Below are 18,430 nucleotides of genomic sequence, written 5' to 3'. Positions count from 1 at the left end.
CGCTCCCCGGGCCCGCTCCCCGGGCCCGCTCCCCGGGCCCGCTCCCCGGGCCCGCTCCCCGGGCCCGCTCCCCGGGCCCGCCGCTTATCTCGGCCAGAATCCGAGGCTGAGGAGGCCCGTGGTGCGTGTCCCGAAGCAATCGCTGATCTGCAGCCCTCGGGACGCCCGGGGGAGGCAGTGCCTGGCTAGAGAAGTACAGGGGAGACGTGCCAGAAGATTGATTTTTTTTTTTTTTTTTTTTTTTTTTTTGTATTTTGTTTCACTTCACATTTCTTTATTGAAACAAACAAAGATGACGTTGAACAGTTTCACTGAATGTCCTGCCAGGCACTGAGAGCTTTGCTTTGGCTTGAAGCTCCGTTCCTGCAGGGTTGCAGGACTCTGTGTTGCAGCGATGTCACTCGTGCACTTGTACAGCGTGCGCTGACATTTCTGAAAGAGGAACCGTTCTTCTCCTGCGCTGTGAAAAGCGGTGGGAGATGGGTACGATGTGCTAAACATGCCAGCTTTTAAAAAATTGGAGATTTAACATTTGAAGGTTTAAAATGGTTTGTGTGTTCACTCTCACGGCACACTTATGTGTGTAGAAGTATAATTACAGTTAAGGAAACTTGGCTAAAGGGGTTAGAACGTCTTAAATGCAATATTTTAAGAGTATTGCTTGAAAATTGTCATTAATCAGAGCATGAGAAATCAGATGGCACCCAAGCGATCTAATTAAAACTTCCTGCTTTTGTTTCAGTCAACAATGTGGGAATTTCATACGTTTATCCTGAATATTTCCTTGATGTTCCAGACCTAGATAAGGTAAGTGCTTTTGTGGTACCTTATAGTGTTCTGATTGTTAGCACTAAATGCTTAACGGATATGGGAAAATTACTTAGGTTTGGTTAAGGTACCCACCTAACAAGGTTTTCTGACTAGAATTAAGGGTTCAAAAAGCTGGCATTTACATAAGCAACATAGCACAATTCAGATGATGGCAGTCTCAGTTTTCTGTGTTGTGTTTTTTACATTCTCTTCCCTGCTTCTTCATTTTATATTTCTATTTCAGACAGATGCTCTGGGCTCAAAATCTGAATTCCACTCCTGTCCGTGGTCTCATCTGGCTGTTGTTCCTGAACAGCTGTAGCTTGGGGAGGGAAGTTCTTAAGTGACTGAAGGGAAGGGATGCAAGCAACTTTATGAATGGAAGCTGTTATGAAACTTAAATATGACTGCTTTGGACAGTTCATAATGTAGGGACAATCTTGTTTGCAATTGGATACGTTGAAAACTCTGATTATGAGCAATTTCAGGGGTGCATGATTTTTGTTTCCAAAACCCCTGTAGCTCACTGTATCCACTGTGGTTCTGTGTTTTCTGCTTAAGTATCGATAAATGTATCTGGTTTTTGGTTCACCTTCAAATAAGCTTCATAATATTTAGCAAAAAAAACCCAATATTTTTTTTTACCTGATGAATAAACTTCAAGTCATTAAAACACTTGTTATGAAATGGTGAAGAGCAAAATACAGACACTTACTTATGAATACGTCTAAACTATCAGAATTTATTGAAGTTCATAATATTGCAAATAGTGTTAGGAAATAGAGTGTCAGTGTGATACATCTTTGTTGTTCTTTATTAGTAGGAGTCCCTAATCGGAGACAAAACTTGACCAAGAGTAATTCACAGACGTTGCTTTGAAAGTTTGTCACTGTTCCTCATACTTAAGTAGGAGGGCAAGGAGTAAAGGTAGAGGTATAAGTGTTAGGTTTAATTTATCCTGGCACTTAAACCCAGAGGGTGTGTAAATGTTGATCAAATAACTTAAAACAGAGCAAAACCTAAAACTTCGTTTCCTTGCAGACAATCGACAAAATGATCAATGTTAACATCATGGCTGTCTGTAAGGTAAGTGCCCAGTTACCAGCACTTGTTCTTGATGTCTTAATTGAAAACCAGGAAAGAATTAAATTTTTTTGTCTGAAGCAGTTAACTTTCCCCTGTTGGACCACAGGTTCATTTTTCGTCATAGAGTAACCCAGAGGTTAGGATTGTCATATCAGACTGTTCTGATTGTTGAGTGAAGTATAATTTGTTGCAAAGATACCTATTAGCTATTTGGAAGAGCAAGTTACGTACACAAAACAACACTTAATGTTTCTTCATGCTTATTATTCTAGTCCTTTTTGTAAGTTGTTCATTCTTCTCCCTCTGTATCTGTGTTTTGTGGGCTGGCCAACCCTTATCTCTGCACACTTAAGGTCTTTGTACACTGTAGTGAGAAGACACTTAAGTACTTTCACTGAAATAAATGAGCAAGAAGGAAAACCAAGTTCACAGAAGTGTGCATTAGCTCTTGAAGTAAAGTTACCTTCCCATTTTGATATTTAAACTGAAGTTTTCATGGAGGAGAAATCAACCTGACTTTAGGGTAAAACGTATGTATTAACATGAGGCCCATTCAAAAACCAGGTTTTCATCCTAGTATTTCAAAGCTTAAAAGGGGCAGAGGGAATAGCAGCTGCTTACGTGACAGGGAGTCAATTAGCGTATTACCAGCGAATGCTGAAGAAACTCCTTGTGATTATTCACTGCTAAACCTTAATTTTCTCTTCTTGTGCATAACAAAACTCGCATCTCCGTTAGTTGAGGGTTAACCTTTTGCCTCAAAGCCAAAATATTAGATGTTTCAAAGCTGGCTCAAAAGATTTGGCTTTCTTGCAGCTGTTCTGATTAGGTCAAGTACTAAATTCATCTAGTACAGTGCTCTTGGGGAGTCTAAACTATGTTCTGTTTCCTTGTGAGGAAGCACAGGACCTCTTAAAATCTTACAGAAGCGTTGTTTTCACACCTCATTAAAACATAAGCAAATAGTGAAAATGCAACTGTTGCATGACTGAGTGGAATTGTTAAAGTCATTGTGTTGCTGCTAACTCTCACTTTTGTGTGTTTTATTTGACATCTTGTTGCAAAGTTAGAAATGCTAGTACAGTGAGTCTTCAGAAACTTTTCACCTTGAAAATGACTGCTAGCCTGACGAGTACAGATTTTAGTTGACAGAGAAGGATTGTGGCCCATGGTGTCTTGTTGCACTCCTGCAAGATTTCATGAGAGAAGCCAGTTATTAATGGGCAGCTTTGAAAGTTTTCTCTTCTACAAGTCATTTAGCATTTTAAATGTTAACAGAGCTACACCAAGTGTAAATCTGAAGAAGTGTTGTCATGCATATACCTCTTAGAGATTAGTGTAATCACAAGAATGCCTCTGCTAAGGTGTGACATCTGTGCTGTGCCAGCAGAGGGAGTGCACTATTCAGTGATTAAAGAATTTGGGGTGTCAGTCTTCCTGGAAGCATGTTGTTAGAATAGAAAAGTTACAGATGAACTGTTGAAGTAGTAGTTCTGAAGATGGTAGGGTAGGATAATAGTTGAGGTCTAGTTTAACTTGGTATACACCTAAAATTCCAGAGATGCAGCCCGATTATACTGGTTTCCAGAATAAACTAGCGCTGTTTTGTGGCTTGACTCATCGCGTTTATCATCAGTGGTGGTCAATGATTTAAAAAAAATTGTCATAGTTTCTTGTGAAATTTGTACCCTGTCAGCCTCTTCACATTCTAACGCGATTGTCTTCACACATATAAAAACTTACTGAAGATCTACCTGCTGTATGTTAATAGTGTTTTTCCTTCTGTTTAAAAACTTTTTTTCTTCACCTTGAACAGCTCCTGCTACTGGATGTAATCAGAGTTTGAGCATAAGCTTCCAGGCTTGAAAATGTTTCCTCCTGCATGAGCCTGTGTAATTAAACAGTAGGCATGCCAGATGCTTACTGTTTTGGGGAGAGGAGCACATTAGAGATATGTACCATCTGTAAGTAATTTTTTCAGGAGAACCCATAGAACTAGAGAATCATGGTAGGAAAAAATAATTTTAGGAAAAGTTGGTATGTCCGTTCACTTAAATTTTTGGGATGTAGTCCTGTGAATATTTAGTTCAGTATTTTAGGTTGATACCATCTCTTATCCAGGGGTATAAGTGTGTTTCTAAAAGTAATATTTTTCCCTTCTTGCCTGGTTAAAAACATGAAGTTTGGATGAGTTCTTAAGCAAAGAGATGAAGGTCTTCTGAAAAGGTGGAGGTACAGGAAAGGGAGAGCAGGTTTTGCTAGTACCTGTTCAGGCTCTGCTCACAGTATCTCCAGATTCTCATCAGAGGTTTCACGTAACCTGTCTACTGTTATGCACTGGAGCATTGCCATCCACTTCCTTTCCTTTTGGACCAAACTTCCTCAGAGCTTAAAAGGTAATGATATCCCCTGTCTTCTCAGTAACCTGCACCATGTGCCACCAGCAACATGTCTGTTGGACAGCATAACTTCTGGCACACGTGCTAAATACCTCCATTTCAGTTCTGGCTGAAACACTCCTTAGGCTTGAAGTGGGAAAGTCAAGATATTCAGCACAGTTTGATTCTGCAGAAATGTTAAGGTCTGTCTTGTTGCCACAAGTGTAGGCGTTTTCGAAGAGTAACACTCATCCCTTACCTTTTGACCCATCTTTTTCTTTGTTGGGCAGCTCATTGGATTTCCTAGGGGATATGCAACATGTAAGAACGGGTGCACTGAGAGATAAGACCCCATCTTCACCTCACAGGATAAATGATCAGCCTAGTTGGTCCTGCTGTTTAATACTTCTCCCAACTGTAAAGGATCTAGTACTACGACATTTTCTCTAACGTTTGAGAACTTGTTTAAAAGCTCAGACGGGAAACATGTCTTTCCCAAATCCTATTTCATGCTGCCTGGCCCCATCTTGTCTGTAGAGCACTGTTGGGTTAGGTCAACCATGAACCCCATAGTGGTGCAATTTTGGGGCTCAGTCAGTCTGGCATGAAATATTGCCATGAAGTGTGATCTGCCTTCAAAGCACCCTGTACACCACTGAAGACAAGCTATATAAAACTACGTAAAACATGTTGGAAATCTCACATCTTGTAAAATATTGGTTAAAAAACCTGACCAAGCGCCACCCTGCACCCCCAACCACAGTCGATTCTTTTTAAGCTCTCTGGGAAATGTCACATTTTTATGGTGATGTGCAGTGCAGGAGTTATTCTGTTCTTCATGTAATACACAAAACAAGAAGTGCCTTGGGTCTTGATGATGCCATAAATAGAATGTAGAATTTTTGTTTGTGGTATTTTCTCAGGAAAGCTTGAGACATAATACAGACTTATACAAGGATTGAGTTGACAGATAAATGAGGACGGAGATGGGGTAGTATGTGAAATTTCATGGTTCCTGTCAAAACCACATCTCAACCTTCTGGAGGATTTTAAAAAGCAGAACTTTTCTTTAATGATTGTTGGTGGCAGTTCAGGTAACGTGTTGTATTATAATTTTTTGATATCGCATTTTGAGACAAACTAAACGTATTTCCGACCTTGAATAAAATATCTGGTCAAAAGCCCTGGGGCTTTTCACTAACCAGCAAGTGTTGAAGAGCCAAAATTATAATTGCTCTGTACAGTTTTCACATATAGTTCCTCTGTATCAACTATATCTTCTTGTGTCAATTCACCTTGGTGTGCTGCAGCCTTTGATTTCACCTGGAAAAAGAAATAAATTTGATTTGGCTGTTGGATATTAATGTCCTGAAAGACCAAGGATGCTAGACTTGCTGTCCAGTGGAAAAAATGGGTAGCTAATGAGTGTAGAGAATAGTTTCACATACTTCAGGGAGCCCTTCTTTCTCCTTTGGAAGCTGCAAGAGATACTTTGTATGTAAGGAACAGCAAGCGTGTTATTTCTGTTTGCAGCATCACAATATGTTCATTGCATTGGGAGTGTGGCATAAACTTGTGTTCTCTTGAAAAATGAGTAGGACTAAATAGTTGAGGGAGTGCTGGCTTAGCGGTTGATTAAGCAAGGAGCTGGAATTGGTTTGCAAGCTATTATGTTGTGGGGGAATGTAAATTTTAGGCTTGCAGGCCAAGCTTCGGTTGGAAATTGGCATTAACAGAGGAAGGGGGAGAGTAAATTACATATACATATATGCCTTGGTGTTTGTGCTAATCTTTGCCTTGATCACCTTACATATGTTTTATACTGAGTGTCAAATACAAAGGGATAATAGGCCTACAAGATCGAGGATTTTTATCACCATATTTGAGGCTCTTGTGATTTGCATAAGGCTTCAACATACATAAATGCTTTGTGTTGAACTGAGAGATCTAGTGTCAGCTGCCCTCTTAAAGGAAGTGAGCGGTGAATTATACCAGGTTGTGAATCCCGTGTAGGACAAGAGAACAACTCTGAAACTGAGTTTAGGAATAAAAAACCCAACAACAAAAGCCACAACCGATACAAAAGTGAAAGGAGGAGAAGATACTGTATTTGAGAAAGACGGGAAATATTCTTTTGCAGACCTGTGCGTAGAAAGAAGAAAAGCCTGGGAAGCAATAATGCTGAAAGACAGGAGGAGATGACATCTTTCTCTCCTGTGAGTGTTCAGATGGGCTAGTGCAGCCTAATACTGCATCTGTAAAGGTACCTTACCAGAACTCAGAAAATATTTGCTTGTGCCCTGCTAGAAGTCTGTGTGAATTTTTGTATTTGCTGTGTATTGGAGAGGATCGCGGTAACTGGAATATAATTCTGAGGGAAGTGGCAACACTGACTTGTGAGAAGAGATCACTGTGTGTGTGTGCATGTGTATTCCAGCCTAGTCAAGAGGTTTCTTTACATTTATACTCATAATCAAAGGGGGCATGATGATTTAGCCAAGTACACAATACAGATTTATAACAGAGAGGGACAGTTGCCAATGCTCGAAAGAGGAGCAGGTGTTCTGTGAAGGTGGTCATGAATATCATTCAGATGGTCCAGAGGGAGAAATTAAATGCTGTGGTTTCCCATCTTGCTGGCTTTGAACCTGAGAGCATGACACACAGGAAGCTGGAACGAGGGAAGTGTAGCTCTGATAAATATTTTTCAGCAATAGTCAGGGAAGCACTGTGGATCTTTTTCTTCAAAGTACAAGCAACTTGGGGAAATGTAGGAAATCCTGGAGTTCTGTGGCGGCTTGTAGATTTGGGGTTGAGACAAATACGTCTTCCACATCTTGGAAAAGAGAAAGTTTGGCCTTTATTAATAGAGTAGTCTTTTTCCTATGTAAAGGGCGGGCAAGGAAAGATGCTTATTTTGAGAGCTTTCCTTTGTAAACTGGACTCTGAAAGTTTGGGGCTCTAAATAGGGAAAACTTTCTCTCCTAAAACTGTTGCTCAAAGGAAAGTCACTGACAGTGAACAGCACTTGCAGCATGTTACGTTTGTAGCTCCCTCTCCATGACCCGTGCCCCATTCTGGTTACTGACCTTGCCTCATGGGTTACTGTGTGATTTTTTTTTTTTTTCTGTTGAATTGACACCAGCTTTACTTGCCAGTTTTTACAAATATAAATAATTTTTGTTCAGCTTGGGGTATGAGCTGTGTTATTCATAGAATCATAGTATAGTTTGGGTTGGAAGGAAGCATTAAAGGTCATCTAATCCAAAGCCTCTGCAGTGAGCAGGGACACCTTCAACTAGATCAGGTTGATCAGAGCCCCGTCCAACCTGACCTTGAATGTTTCCAGGGATAGGGCATCTACCACCTCTCTGGGCAAGCTGTGCCAGGGTTTCACCACCCTCACTGTGAAAAATTTCCTCCTTCTATCTAGTCTAATAATCTACCCTCTTTTAGTTTACCACCATTACCCCTTGTCCTACTGCAACAGGCCCTGCCAAGAAGTCTGTCCCTGTATTTTTGTAAGCCCCCTTGAAGTCCTGGAAGACTGCAAGAAGGTGTCCCTGGAGCTTTCTGTTCTCCGGGATGAACAACTCCCAGTCTCTCAGCCTGTCCTCATAGGAGAGGAGTTCCATCCCTCTGATGATGATTGTGGCCCTGCTCTGGACCCTCTCCAACAGGTCCATGTTTTTCCTGTGCTGAGGGCTTCAGAGCTGGATGCAGGACTCCAGCTGGGGTCTCACCAGAGCAGGGTAGAGGGGCAGAATCCCCTCCTTTGACCTGCTGACCACGCTGCTTTTGATGCAGCCCAGGATACAGTTGCTTTCTGGGCTATGAGCATCCATTGCTGACTTCCCTTTGTTGCCTTGGCCTCTGATTCTTACCCATAAATTTTCAACTTGCTTGTGGCTGTTCTTCAGAGACAGCTTTTCGCACTCTATCCTTATCTTGACATAGAGAGCGACGCCTTCGGCCTTCCTTCCTTGCCTGTCCCTTCTGAACAGCCTGTAGTCATCAATAGGCACACTCCCTGTCATGGGATTTGTCCTACCAAGTTTCAGTAACAGCAACCAGGTCATAGCTTTCTAGCAGCACAGTGGCTTCCAACTCCTCCTGTTTGTTGCCCATGCTGTGCCCATTGGCACTTCAGCTGGGTTGTCAGACATGCCACCCTCTTAGAGGAACCCCCCCTTAGTTCCTTTCAGGTCTTTCTCTGGTGCACCAGCCTGAGGGGCCTTGCTAGCACTCTGTCCCTCTAACCTTGGTGTGTCTAACTTTATTGTTTCAAAAGAGACACATTAAAAAAACTTCATAGTTGGTGCTAAGAATAGGTTTCATGATCAATTTTACTACCAGTAAAGGAGTACAGTTACTTAGTTCTTTCAGCATAAGGTCTGTGGGTGAGTGTTGCACAGGCACGGTGTCAGTTAGCTCTTTGTTAAACAGCTAGTGCATTTGTGAACTTGTGTGCGTTCTCTTCCCAGGCACTATGAATTATCTTACAGTAGCAAAGAGGTTTCTGTACATGAGTGGGTGCACCACAGGGGAATTGTTGATCTTTAAAAAGTTATGTTGCTTTGAGTTGTTATAATTTCACCCCAGGTTTGTGAATGAGATCTGAAGGAAGCTTCTTAGCTGCACAACAAAGTAGAAAACTTGTCTGAGTCCTCTAGCTTCATCCTTTGTTATACTTGCATAGGCTTAATTACAGATCATTATACCTTTTGGAAGTGGAAAGAATGACTTGCAGTCATAACATCATATCGTAGAATGATTTGTCTCTAAATACACAACTGTGGTATTGGATTTCTGGCTTTGTCTAACAATTGTGTGGCCCATAAGATATGAAGGGTGACTTTGAATATTTACCTCAGCTTTTCCTACTGGATTTTAGTGGTCTGAATATCACTTGAAAGGTATCCAAAACTTTAAAAATTATTATTCTTTCTCTAAGCTCTGCTCCTGAGCTATTGCTTGGATCAGAGTGAGAAAAGAATACAACTTGGTGATCACTAAGAATAGAAGATTTTTTCTTCTGAAGAAAAAAAAACACTGGAAATACATGGTTATAACTTATAAGTATTTGTTAGTCCTCTAATAGGAGCTTTTAAGTGTAGCACCTGTTTGAGAACATAAATCTAGCCATATGGCTGTGCATTTTTGTATCTATAAGTAGGAATCTCTTCTTTAGACTAAAAGTGGTGTTCCTTTTTCCAAAATTAGAAGGTAGAAGATAGGTCTGGTGAGGAAGAGCGGACAATACAAAAAGTGCTTGCCAGGCATATAATAAATGCAGTTGCAGATAAATGGATGTCAAGAAATGATAGCTGCCCATAAAAGATTAATGAAATGATCTGCAATAAATCTCTACCTTAAGTTAGCCATTTGGTATGAGCATCCTGGAACTTCCGAACTGGAGGGTTAGGTGTGAAAGAAGTTGACTTAAAAATAATGTAGCCCTCCAAGCCAAAGGAACTACACCCCAAACTCTATGGTAGCAGTATGTGTATATCTGAAATAATTGAAAAACAAACAAGCAAAAAACCCTCAACAGCTACTGCATTATGGTTGTGTGCTAAGCATAACTTTTTGCCAGACTATATAAAATATAAAAGATTAACAACTTCTGATGTCAAGGAGACTGTCCTGAGCAACTTTCTCAGATACACACACGTTCTCACTCTGCTCTAATGCAAAGTTTCAGAAAGAAAAAACAGTTTGCTTTGGATGAGCTGGCAGTTTTCACATAGCTTAGTGTCTGGCTACGTGTTTGAAATTACCTGAGCTTTCAGAGCCTTGGGAACATTCACGTTTTCAACTGCAGCACTGGTATTTCTTTGGAAAGTAGTATTTGTTCAGAAAAATGTTTATGTGAAGGAAGCCTGAGTGAGTTCAGTAACCACCAGCTGAAGGCATTCTTCTTAGGGTAGTTCCCAACCTCTCCTTTAGGTTTCCTGCCACTGTCTTCTTCCTTTATTAGATTGCCTTCAGAGAAACAAACACTACCATAGAGTTCTCTGGCACCCTACATGCTAATTCCTACAGACTCAGACTTGCGATGCTTTGGCATTTATGAAATACACCCTGTTACAAAACTAGCTATCTCTAAATAAGACCAAGCTAAAATTTGGATTCCTCATCTGGGAGATATTTATTCAATTTGAGATGTTTGTTGTCGAACTGCCTTTTTCATAATGGCATGTCTGAGATTATAGCTATTGAAGGCAAGAATGTTAACCAGTTTGGCTGTTCTGGATAAAGATCATGCAAGCACATATGGACGCTGTTACTAGTGGTAAAATTACATTTCTGTTATAGACTGTTTCATTTGAATTAGTGCTGGGAATATTTTATGTGTGTGTGTGTTCAATATATATATTTGCCAGATGTGAATACGGCTGCAGAATGCCCTGCTTTTGCACTGTTGGAACAGTGTGAGTGTTGACTTGGCTGGGTGAGGTAAGACTGACTCAGTGAGCTGCCTTCTGTTATTTTATTCTTTAAAAAAATGGTATTTTTTTCTGTACATAAAGATACTGAATATTCATATATCCCTTTTCACACATCACAAGATGTAGAAATACAGATAGGAAAAACAGTTTTGCCCTGTTTTGCAGATTTTTGAAATTCTGTCAAAATATTAATTTTAATGGAAACAAATGGATGTGATGTTGAGTATGAAATCCAGTTTTGCCATCAGTGGTTTTCTGTGGAGGGAAGAAAAATTGATTGTCTGTCCAGCTGAACTTTAGAAACAGACTATTTAACACAGCTGGTGGTGAGAGACTTCTTGATTTCTGCCGGAATCGTGTACCTATTGTTATATCTCAGCTGTCAATGGCTTCACAGTTTTCTAATTTATATAAGTCAAACAATTATTGTGGCATGTTTTTCTGTGCTCTCGTTTGGATATCAACAGTAAGCAACAAGTTCATGATGTGCTGTTAGAGCTGCTGGGTGGGTTGCAATTTAGATTTAGACCATGAATGCTTTTGTGTGGATTTATGACAAAGTTTCAAACATGGGGTCCCCTCTGCATTACAGTAGGAGATCCTGCACTGTTTTTTTCAGACTATTTATGGGTTGCCTCAGGGAAGGCAATTTCAGTCCATGTCCGTCTGTCAATCTATGGAGATGATATGCAGCATTACACTGCCCTGAGAGGCAAGGAACAGTATGCTGCTTTTTGCCAAGGGATCTGTGTGAGATCATAAAGTTTGCACCAGGTAAAAGAACTGCCAGTCTTGAACTAGCCTTAAAATCAGCCCAAATAATTCTTTGTCCTTTAATATTAAAATGAATAGTTGTTTCCACATCTCTCTTGAAGCATTAGTGTATGAAAAAGCTCATGTATACTTAGACTTAATGTTAGAGGGGTTTTTTGAAGTTGCATCAGATCTGTTTAGCTTGGTGATGTTTACCGACTGTGAATATTTAGCTTGACTTCTGGGGCAGTGCTGAATTAGATATGTCAACGGCTAACTTCATGAAAGTAAGTAAGGTCTTTGTGGCACTCCTGCCTGTACAGTCCCTTATTGAAGCTGTCATGCAGCATGGCTGGTGGCAGAATCTATTCTAAGTGAGAAATGCCAATAAATACAAAACGCAGGCCTTCTCTAACGTTTTGTTTGTGTGTCAACTGCAATCAACTGAAATTTTGTTTTCTTTTGTGATTTTTCTCCTTTACCTCCGAAAGAGTATGTTTCATAATTTAAAAATAAAAAGAAAGAAACAAACAAAACCAAACCCAGATTCAGTCATATGTTAAGGGCTAATGCAGTGGTGATAGTAGTATGAACAGCTTGCTACTATAAGATTTGTTTCTTTGTAATAAAAGTGCTCACAGGTGTCTTGTGCTCCTGTATATGCTGATCTCTTTTTGTGTGTGTGTTTTTCCACCCATACTACTCAAATGTTTCACGTTTTAAGCTATCAAGATAATTTGGTATCCGTGGGAGTATCATTACATTTTGGTGCCATTAGTAGTTTACTACACACACACACACACCACCATCCCTCCCCGCACTGTGTTCTAAAGAACTTTGTTGGAACGCCTTTTAAAGATGTGAAAAGTAGTAACAACTTATATTTCTTGTCTGATCTGTCTTTGGTGTCAGTGAGGTGATGTTTATTAACAGGGTTGGTTGGGGCCTGGGTAGTATTTGGCACAAGCTGAATTTCACCGCCACCAGAAACTTTGGATGTAAATTATATTTTAGGACTGTAGTAATTAGTAGCAGGAAAACTTAACTATTTCACACTAATTAAAAATTCGTCAAAGTTTGGATCAATGCTTGATTTGTTTCCCTTGCGAGAGCTGCTCTGTCTGCAACTGGGAAGCTTGCTTTAAGATTACTGTTCTGGAGGATGCTTCAATCAGGTTGCAGATAGATTGCTCAGAGTCATAACGAAGGCAGGAGCTTCCAGAGCAGAGAGGAGGTTTGCCAGGCTACTTTCCTCGTGGGGGTGTAGGTTCTTCAGTGTGAAACCATCTGCGTAATCAGCAAAAAAATGTTTTGGGGTCTTAAATGTTTTCTGTATCTTCACTAGTTCTGTCTAGTGCTCTTGCTGCTTCACAATTTATTTTTAACTTTAAATCAGCAGGTCAGTAATCCTAGCTAAAATGCATTGGGTATTGTCTTGAGTCTTGGCATAGGGGGTAAATTTAGTCAGTTTTGAGGAAGTCATGCTTTTTGTGGGGAGAGAAAGCATATATGTACTGTAGTACTCTGGTGTTTTAATGTTCCTTAGAGGCCATGGACGCTACAGAGTGGTGAAGATATTTTTTAATTTACTCTTATTGTACCTATGCTACTAGCTGGATGGGTTCACCAGATTCAGTACACACACTACTTGATAGAGCCAAGTTATCCAGGTGGAATAAAAATAAACTGCCTACGCAAAGTATGGTCTCTGCTTCCCTGAGCCTTGGTTGGGGTGGAGGGGGTGACAGCAGCTCTTGGGAGGAAGGGAGGCTTCCCTCAGTCTCTGGCTGTCTGGTGTCTGCATTCTCAGCCATCACGAATGTTTTCTTTTTGCAGATGACACGATTGGTGCTGCCCGGCATGCTGGAAAGGTGAGTCACACTAACACTATCCAGACAAAGTCATCATTATTTATAGGGGAGAATCCTTTCTTGAAAAATTCATTACTGTGACTAATCAGCCTAGTCTCCATGTTTTAATGGCAGAGTAACACTGGGTGAGTCATGCTGATGGTGCATGAATCATCAGACGGTGGAAGCCTTTTCCACTCGATTCCCTTTTTATTTTTCCTCTCCCTTCTCCACTGTTGTGGTGATTCCTTTTAGAACAGAATTAAAAAGCCCGTCTGACTCATCAGCACTAACTCAACAACCTGCTATTCTGAGGGGGTGGTTACAGTTCCTGGGAATAACCTTCTTAAGGCTATTTCTCTAAGTCATTCTAAGTAAAATGGATGCAAAGAGTATGTTCTCATTATACAGTAGGAGGTATATTGAGGAAGGTCTGTGATCATTTGGAGAAGTAGAACTGGAGACCAGATCCTTAAGATAAGAGTTGGTGCACACCACTGTCTCCATGGAAGATGAGTGCTGACTTCCTAGCTAGCTCCCAGGTGAAACTAAAAGGTGCAGTTTCCATGTAGTCCCTCCAGGCTGTTTTCTAGCTGATGATGACTGACCCAGGCTGTTTGCTGTCCCTGTTGTGCTAACCCCAGCTTGCTGGGGGTTGCCCTACATCAGGCCTAAGCTATGCTCGCAGTACTGAGGAAAGCTGTGTAGAACCATGCATGACGGTCACCATGGTGTTGCCTCCAAACAAATACTGTAAGAGGAGCATATATATGGGGCAGACCTCCAAATCTGACAGATTGAGAAAAAAAGGTATTTCTTGTATCATCCCACTATCTGTGAGTCTTCACTGCAGATGGGGATTCAATTATTCAAGTGTTGCACAGATGCACAACAAATGTTTCATATCTAAAACAAAGTTTCTTCATGGGTGCAAACTGCCAGAGCTAGTGGCCAGTATGGGAGTTAGTGCCTAGTGCATCAGGGTGCTGGCAAGCTTAGATTTTTTTTTTTTAGTTAATCGGGAGGTAAGAATAAGTTTATTTCATGTAAAGAAACTTGAATTAGAAAAGAAGACCCAAGACAGAGCTCTGGGGTGAGGGTCTAATATATCCCAATACAGATGGACTAGAGGATGAAGATTATAATCCTCACTACAGTGGTGGTAGCTACTCAGGGTTTGTAAGTCAAAAGTTACTACTTGCCCATGTACAATTACTAATGGATAAAGAGACCTGCTGTTTGTGAAACCATCGCGCTCTGAAGATGCCAACATGACCAAAGCCATTCTGTTTTCAACGGATTTGATGTTGTTTTGTTATCAATTTTGGGAACTTTGAAGCTCTAACAACTTCTTGCCTCAGTCTCTTCTTTGTATAAAGAAAGGTCATAGTTACCCATTTGGCAGAATTGATCTCTTCAGCTTCTCAGGACAGAGTGATTATAGAGTATATACTCTACTTATAGAGTAGCCTGTGTATGTTTTTCTGTTATGTATTAACCTGGGTAAGATGATTTGAATGAAAGGCAGCAAACCAGGATCCTGCTGACTTCTGGTTCTGACTATCCTTGAGCACACCATGTCATGCTGCTTCTTACTTTTCCTAACTACGTGATTATCTCAAGGAGCCTCAAGGATAAATGTTTAAGAAGCAGCTTGGAAAGAAAAGGCGAACAGTGATTAAAAAAGTACACATCTTGAACTTTTCCTGTGTGTGAGGAGCCACTTTAAATGACTGCTCCACTTGAATGAAAGCCTTGGTTTCTGTCCCAGGGAAAAATATTTGAAAAAGCTTCCATTTTCTCTTTTTTTTTTTTTTGAAGTCTGTTGGGTTTGCAGTGCACAGAAGCAGTGTCTGCAGCTGCCAACTCCTGCATCGTCATAGCTCACAGGCCATTAACACCACTAAGAGTCTGTAACCACAGGAGGACATGGATGTCCAGCGAATCCAAGGGCATGAGTGAGTGGTAGCTGTACTCAGCTGCTCTTTGGGACAACCATAAATTTCTCACGTGGGACTGTGGGTTAGGAAAAAGGCCTCCTGGCTCTAAGCATAAAACTAGACTAGGAATCCCATCGTTATTGCTCACTTGCTCAAGGAGGATAGCATGTTGAGTAGATAGATGTGAATAGCATGCTATAGCATCATGCACTAGCTATAGTGTGTACTTTTATGTATTTATATTGCCATAAAACCAATATTCATTACAAGACAAATACAGAAATAGAGCAGACTTTGCATGCTTTGCATCTAGGTCTGTAAGGAGAAAACACAACTGCATCTTGGTGTGTCTGTTACTTTTTATTTATAATAAACATAGCAGCATTAGATGAATGCCACTTCTGGTAATGGCATTTAGATTCTCTGCTGTGGCTCCTCTCCCGAGCTCTGAATACTTAAAGTGACAATTTATAATCTGCAGCTTCCTATTACACTTAAATGAGCAGTTCCCTTGTAAATTTTCAGGCTACTGTCTAAGGTGGGAGACTCATAGAACGGAAAATTGAGGCTTGATGTCTTTGGGAACAACAACAACAAAAAAAACAACAACAAAAATCAGTTGACTGTTTCTAGATAAATATCAAACTATGGTATTTATTGCCAGGGAAGTAGCAAGTGCATAATTACATTACAGAGGAAGCTTGCTCTTTCCACTTGGCGTGCAGCTGGAGCAGGCGCTGGTTGCCACAGCAACAGGGAGATGGCTAAATATAGCCTCGCCGGTGCTGGACCACTTAAGGTAGAATGATGGGGAGGTGTGAGGGTGTGGGCCTGGCTCTCTTCATCTTGACCAACTTTTTTTTTTATTAACTGCGCAGTTGAGTTGGATGGAGCCAAAATTTCTTTTGCCGCATTGATGCTTGCGTAGTTCTTCATATCCCTCCCTAAAAACATTTCTTCTGTGATTCCTCTGAGAAGCAAAATTGTAATTGGAGTAATTGGAAGTGTTCCCCCTACACACATGCTTCTCAGTTTCCTTTTATCTCGAGGTTTTAAGTTACGAGCTTCTAAGGCTAGGACTGTTTTCTTTATAAAGGAAAAAATACAAACCACAAAACCCACAGTGGCACTGACTGCTTCAAAGAGACCAATACATGGAGCTTCTGCATGGGGCTGCTATTAATTTGTTGTGTTTCCAAAAGGGTTTTCTTCACTGGGTCAGACCATTAATTCACTGTACCTAGATGCTGGTCATTACTCCTGCTGAAAAGTTGCAGTCTAGCCAGACGCTGCGAGACCAGTGCTTTACAGCCTGAATGCCAGCCTCTCTTCTAAAGCTTCAGTTTGTTTTATAAGTTTGAAGCTTGTGTTTATCCATATAAATGCTTATCCTTTTCTGAATCCTGTTAAGCTTTTGTCCTCAACTAAGTTTTGTGGCAAGTACTCCCATAGTCTGAATAGGGGAAGAGCACTTCCTTTTATCGGATCTAAATTTCAGTCTTTCATTTATTTAAATGTCATCTTTCTTTTGTATTCTGGGAGGGTAAATCAAGATCTTGATCTTCATCATTCATTAGTCTATATACTCTTATCGTGGCTGCTCTTAATAGTCTCTTAAATAGCTAAATTGAACCAATCTTTTCACCTAATCAGTTTATCAGGGTCTTTTTTTTTCTTCTTTTCCTCTTTCTTAAATCATCAGGTTCTTAATATTTCCCTCTTTTATCCCTCCAAATATAAGTGTTCCGTAGACTGGAATACAAGATCTCAGTGGTGGTGGTCTGTCCCTGCCATCCCCACTGTCCTGTTCTTTGGCTGGTTTTGCTGACTGCTGCACAAAAGAGAACTCCTTCTGGACTACGTTCAGGTTTTCTCAGGAGCAGATAGTTGATTTAGAGTCCTGCAAGGTTTATGATTAATTCATGTTATTTTCTTTAGTATGCGTTGTTGGTTTTGTTAATACTGATTTTTCATCTGCCATTCTGTAGTCTGTTCACATAGCAGTCTGAGCTCTTTAAGAAGTTCCTTACAGTATTCTCCAATCTGGTAATCTCTTAAAAACTGCATGAATACTCATTTCACTTCTAATCCCCATCTGAGCTTATGAATAAATATCACAAGCACCACCTGTCTTGATATGAAAAACTTCTGGCATCTGCTGTTAACCTTTTGCTGTCGTGAAAATTCATGATTAATTTGTGGTCTTATTTTCTCCATACTACATGTTTTGATCCATGTTACTACTTTATTTCACTAACCAAGCCTTGCAGATAAGTCATGAAAAATACAGTGAACTCTGGCAAAGGTGTTCAGAATCCTGAATGACTGAAATGATTCTTTTCTGTCACATTAGCCATCTCATGTCTAGAGGTGAATCAATCACAGATTTAATTCATGCTTGTGTCATGGCAGAAGCCATGTTGGCTTGAATCTATTGTCATAATTTTCAGAGTTACATAATTTTAATTTTTAATCGTAACTTAAACTCAACTGTTTGTTTTTAAGATGGTTACTTAAATTATTGTGGCAGCAGCGGCACAGAGTGTGCTTAAATGAACAAATATGATGAGAAACTCATATATGAATCTGCAGGAGTTGAGCTGCGTGATGCCTTACCTGCGTGAATGTTCTCACTCTGCACTAAACATGGCATACTTAGTAGGTTCAGGTAAACTGAATTTACTGAAGGCTTGAATTTACTACAGGGTAAGAAGCAGCAGAGATGCATCTTTCACTGTGTTGGACTGTCTGGTAGCACCTTCTAATAGTGTACTCACCCTAATTTGCCTGAAGCTTTAAAAACTAATTCTTCTTTCTACTTAGCACTAAATAATATGTCTGGTTTTTGTACATAAAACTAGTCTCAGAAATAGACATGCTCAAAATCAGTCAGTGGGTTGGGAAGTCCAGGAGTCTCACTTTCTGTCCTACCTGCACACACTTTAGAAGTGCTTGGCAGAGTATAGGTGATAGCTAATTTCAGACTGGTATGCTTACTGAAATATTACCGTAGAATACCTTCAGTGTTACTGTAATACAGCTGTAAAACAGTTCTTATTTTCTGTATTCATCCACTGAATATCTTCAATACTGTATTAAAACACTTCTGTCTTTAGCAGTAGATTCAGATGCTTCCTATCTTGACGATGAAGTAACATTTA

General features: G+C 40.3%; 1 protein-coding gene across 1 annotated transcript in view; it reads left to right on the top strand.

Annotated features, from left to right (window-relative positions):
* The window catches only part of HSD17B12 (hydroxysteroid 17-beta dehydrogenase 12), a gene marked incomplete at both ends in the record, with an annotated part of 94,608 nt that overhangs the window by 61,821 nt on the left and 14,357 nt on the right, over positions 1–18,430 (top strand). The window contains 3 exon segments of the mRNA XM_082000176.1: positions 743–807; positions 1,852–1,896; positions 13,316–13,350. Of these exon segments, the coding sequence (XP_081856302.1) occupies positions 743–807; positions 1,852–1,896; positions 13,316–13,350 (145 nt within the window).

The sequence above is a fragment of the Phaethon aethereus genome (assembly GCF_964289735.1).
Source record: "Phaethon aethereus genome assembly, chromosome: 5".
Classification (NCBI taxonomy): Eukaryota; Metazoa; Chordata; class Aves; order Phaethontiformes; family Phaethontidae; genus Phaethon; species Phaethon aethereus.
This window is presented reverse-complemented; position numbering and strand designations above follow the sequence as displayed.